Source organism: Papilio polytes, unplaced genomic scaffold (genome assembly GCF_000836215.1).
Source record: "Papilio polytes unplaced genomic scaffold, Ppol_1.0 DF822067.1, whole genome shotgun sequence".
Classification (NCBI taxonomy): domain Eukaryota; kingdom Metazoa; phylum Arthropoda; class Insecta; order Lepidoptera; family Papilionidae; genus Papilio; species Papilio polytes.
The window spans coordinates 2,920,910-2,925,839 of NW_013527137.1; the positions used below are offsets into that span (position 1 = coordinate 2,920,910).

The 4,930-nt window shown below is 35.0% G+C and overlaps 1 protein-coding gene across 2 annotated transcripts in view; it reads left to right on the forward strand.

Annotated features, from left to right (window-relative positions):
• LOC106107224 (nuclear pore complex protein Nup214) overlaps positions 1–4,930 on the forward strand; it is an 18,383-nt gene that overhangs the window by 9,866 nt on the left and 3,587 nt on the right. The window contains exons 17-23 of one of the 2 annotated variants that reach the window (XM_013287988.1): positions 16–137; positions 423–757; positions 983–1,135; positions 1,406–1,642; positions 1,996–2,472; positions 2,549–3,605; positions 4,065–4,243. In XM_013287988.1, coding sequence (XP_013143442.1) covers positions 16–137; positions 423–757; positions 983–1,135; positions 1,406–1,642; positions 1,996–2,472; positions 2,549–3,605; positions 4,065–4,243 — 2,560 coding nt within the window. The remainder of the gene's footprint in view (positions 1–15; positions 138–422; positions 758–982; positions 1,136–1,405; positions 1,643–1,995; positions 2,473–2,548; positions 3,606–4,064; positions 4,244–4,930) is intronic. The other variant, XM_013287989.1, reaches the window with a different exon arrangement.

Below are 4,930 nucleotides of genomic sequence, written 5' to 3' on the forward strand. Positions count from 1 at the left end.
GTGAAACAACAAGAAATACTGACCCGACAGAAGGCGGTGCTCAAAGCATTGAGGAATACATTGAGAGAGTGCAGCGATGTTGCACCCATTATGAAATCTACATCCATCTTGAGAAGCACCCCATTCAGAAACAAAATGTAAGTTTACCTTTATGATGATTGATTTTAAATGTTTGGTGTTTTTTGTAAATGTCTTACAATAACATTATGTAATATACTTAAAAGCATTACTTTATTGTAGATACTACCTTTAATATTTAAAAGAACTTAATAAGAAGCATATGTTCTACATCTGAGCCAAATTTCATCGCAATTCGTTAATCTACTTTGAAGATATGTAGTAAAAAACATCCATCCATCCATAATTTCACATATGTAATATTAGTATGATTACAAGATATAACTAGAAGTATATTATTGCAGTGATCCACTCTCCAAAGTAACGAGAAGCATCTACAATATGAGTTTGGAGCCAGAACAAGATTATAGAGAACAGATGATGTCAAATCAGAAACTTGATGCGTTACGGGATATGCTGTCAAATCACAAAACTGTCAAAATAAAACCTGTCAATATCGAGCTGGGAGAAAAGTTGATTGAAATGAGACTGAAGTACGAGAACAGTGTAAAGGAAAGGAAAGCAATGCTGGAAAAACAACAACAGCAACAACAACAACAACAACAACAACAACAACAACAGGATATTCTGAAGAAACAACAATCTCAAACTATTAAAGTACAACAAGAAATAAAACCTGGTAAGCATTAAGATTTACATATTTGAGACTCTAAATTAATAGGTAATTGACATTTAAGCTATAAAATTATTAAAATTATAAAAGAAACCCAATATGGTCCATACTTATAACACAATGTATGTATATTATTTCGTACCTCTAAAGTTATTTTCTGCATGGAATAAATATTTATATTAAATAAATAAATTAATTAAATGAGATACCTGAGTTAAAATTTATTTTCAGATGTATCCATGAATCGTGAAGCACAAATAATTAAATCTGAACCAAAGATTGAAACGGCAAAGCCTCAGTTAAATGTCCCATCTTACAAACCTAGTAATGTGCAGTCATACAAACCTGGAATGGCTAGTGTTGCGAGAACATTGTTCACTGAAGGTCAGTTTTCTAATAACCCTATTAAAATATGGCTTTCTTAATATTCAGGCCTGGAGTTTAATTAAACCTATAGTCTAAACGAGACTTCTTACCAGAGAAAGCAGTAACATTGCAACTTTATAACATTAAGGGTAGATTTTAATCAAAGTTAGCAATAATCAACAAAACCCACCAAATTTTCCTATGCCTCGTACCGTCCTCTTCTAGGCCAGCATCCACTAAGAGATTATTTGGACCTACTTTGGGAACTAAATACTACAATGATTTCAGAACCAAAACCGGAGCCAGCAAAGTTCCAAGTCAATCAGCCGACACCAAAACCAGTTCCAGTGCAAACAGCGCCTAAACCGGAAAAAACCAAACCACAAAATACAATGCCGGTGTCCAGATCCACTCTCAGCCTGCTCAAAGATATGTTACAGAATAAAGCTCAAGCTAATAACGTACCTAGAAATGATGCCAACAGATTTATGGGACAACCTATATGCACGCCCCCTGGATATGCAAGTATGTATTTATAATTAGCTTTCGCACGCGGCTCCGTCCGCGTGGTATTAATAAGAATCAAGTAGCCTATGTGTTCTTTTAGACTATCCGCTACAACTATGCCAAATTTCATTGAGATCCGATAGAGAGTTTAGGCTACAAACTCTAACAAACATCCATTCATCTAAACTTGCACATTTATAATATTAGTATGATTAAGTTCTGTCTAATAGTAAAACATATGCTAAGAGACTGATGTCTTTTCCACATTTTTTCTCTACCGTGAAGATTTGTAACTGTTTTTTGTAAGGTTTAATAATCAAAAATTGTTTTTAACAAAAGAATGGCTTTCTATAATAACATAATGTTTTTAGTGTCCAGCCAAGCCTCGTCGATAACAGCTAACATGGCTGAAATAGATCAATTGCGTAATAAAATGCAGCAAAAAGCTGCAGCCGCTTCCAAACTACAATTATCCAGTGCTGACATAAAATCTAGTGAGACCGGCGAGGCCGAAGGTACCTCGAATAAACCTCTTGCAGAGAAAGCTAGCACTAATGTATTTACTTTGAAACAAACTGCTCCTTTAGCTGCTGCAAAAGTCATTAATGTACCAGATATAGTAAAGACCAGCAACCAAGCCGCAACAAAAGTAGAGTCGAAGACTAAAGAAGAGGTGAAAGATAAGGAAAAATCTATGATAAAACTGAAAGAAAATGTCCCAGAAAAAGAAAACAAAAAGGTGCTAAACGAACCCCAAAAACCGACAGACGATAAGAAAGATGAAGCGAAACCATTTAATTTATCTAATAACCAAAAGCCTGCTTTCTCGTTAACACCATCAATGCAAAGTGAGTATAATATTTTTATACGTGAACATAACTATACTTTTTAGTTTAAAATATCCAATAATAATTTTTTTTGCAGTTACCAACTTGCAAACAGAGTCAACGACAAACGCCACTTCAGTTTTTCAATCTCCAATAACATCTACATCTTCCATAAAAGAAACAACACAAGTGCAAAAACCTGAAGCGGTTGGCACTTCACATCCATCTTCTATATTCGGTGCAGCGTATACTGCACAGAAGGAGCAAGATAAGCCAACCCCAACATCTCCAACTGGATCCATATTCGGAACTAAATCACCATCTAATTTCTTTGGAACAAATGTATTTGGATCATCAACTACTACTACGACTTCAACTTCTACTGCAAAGTCTATTTTTAGTAGCGCTGTATTAACAACTACTTTCCCTACTTCCACTACTATAGCCGTAACTGAACCGAAAACAACCGCTTCTGATTCTACTACAGATGCAACTAAAGGCCAAGCTACAACTCAAATCACTCCAACTACCACTTCTACGGAAACCACCAAAACTCTACCAGTAGTCAGTACTACTGACGCAACTGTGACACAGAGTTCAATAATTGCAATAACGCCTACACCTGTTCTCACAACCACATCTACAGCCAGCGTAACAACTGCAACAACACAAAGTGTGTTAAACACCGCCACAACCACTTCGAGTGCGACAACAACTAGTCAACAATCCATTTTTACTGGTACAACCCAAGAGTCTATCTTCGGGAAATCCACACCTTCACAAGCCTCGATATTTGGATCTACACAAACGACTCAAAGTGATTCTACAGCTCCCATTACAACACAAGCCTCGATGTTCGGAACCGCCACAACACAAGCTTCAGTATTTGGAACTTCTACGGCAACTACTCCAGCGTTAGTATTTGGAACTACAACAACAACAACAGGAAGTTTAATATTTGGAACTCCAACTGCGACAACAAAAGCTTCGATATTTGAAACTCCCACAACACAAGCTTCAATATTCGGAACACCGACAACAACACAGTCTTCGTCGTTATTTGGTGGCGGAGAAGGAAACTTATTTGCTGCGGCAACTATATCTACAACGAGCGCAGCGACGCCGGCTAGCGGAGGAAATATTTTTGGAGGAAGGTAAGAAAAAACATTTATTTCAATATCGATTTAAACATTTTTCGATAAAAATCAAAGACATTTAAAAAATGCATAGATGAGGGAAAGTGAACCAAATTTTTCAATTTAGTTTAGTGCCACTTTGACATGTAATAAAAAAATTTAAAAAATTGAATAAATTAAACATTTAAAGATTATTTAATGACTCTTGGAAATTAATTTTAATACAATTAATTATATTGACATGGTTTTGAAAATGTAACAATATATAGCATCAGTGTTTTTATGTAAAAATATCTCAAGTGAAATATCAACTATGCCTTCTCTATATATTTTTTTAATCGGTTTGACGGAAAAAAATTACAAATAAAAAGATTTGACGAATAATCTAAAGTTTAAGGATATGTTGGCATCATAAGATATTTTTTTTTATAAGTTGTCTATTTAGTAATCAATAGTAATTTTTAATATTTTCAATAGTTCCGGTTCAATATTCGGCGGTGGCAGTACAAATGTATTTGGAAGCAAAACGACGTTTGGACAATCTAACCAAGCAGCGTCTATATTCGGAGCTGCAAATGCGTCTCTCGAACAGGATACTGGCAACAACTTCTGGGGCAGCGGGAATACTGGAAGTGCATTTGGATCTACAGGATTTAGTAAGTCATAGTATTCATATTTATCTTACTTCTTACTAATATTATAAATGCAAAAGTTTAGATGGATGGATGGATGTTTGTTAGAGCTTGTAGCCTAAACTGCTGAACGGATTTCGATGTAATTTGGTATAGATGTAGAGAGTAGTCTGAAAGAACACAGGATACTCACTTTTGTGTTTTTTAATCCCACGCGGACAGAGTCGCGGGCGAAAGCTGATAGTTCTTATATATCCCTAATTAATCTTAGAGTAAGTATGTATTATATTCAGAGACAATCTCTTAAGTAATTTAGTATGAGAAATTCGAATAGTTGTTGTTTTTGGGGGCAGTAAGACATCTTAAGAGTTTTATAATGATGTTTTGATCTATGTCTGTGCATTGTAATTGTTATTATTTTACTAGATTTCGCCCCCAACTCTGTACGCGTAGAATTAAAAAAACACAAAACTTACATCTATGCCAAAATTTTCTTCGAGATCCGATCAGCAGTTTAGGCTATAAACTGTAACAAACATCCTTTCATCAAAACTTTCGTATTTTATTAGTAAAAAGTAAATTTAATTTCTTTCTACCACAACTAAGAAACAGATGCGTAGTTACATAGTAACAAACATCCATCCATCCATCAATTTGGAGTTCCAAAACTGCTTTCCTGATGTAAAAATTGCTCACTAATGAAGAACCTAG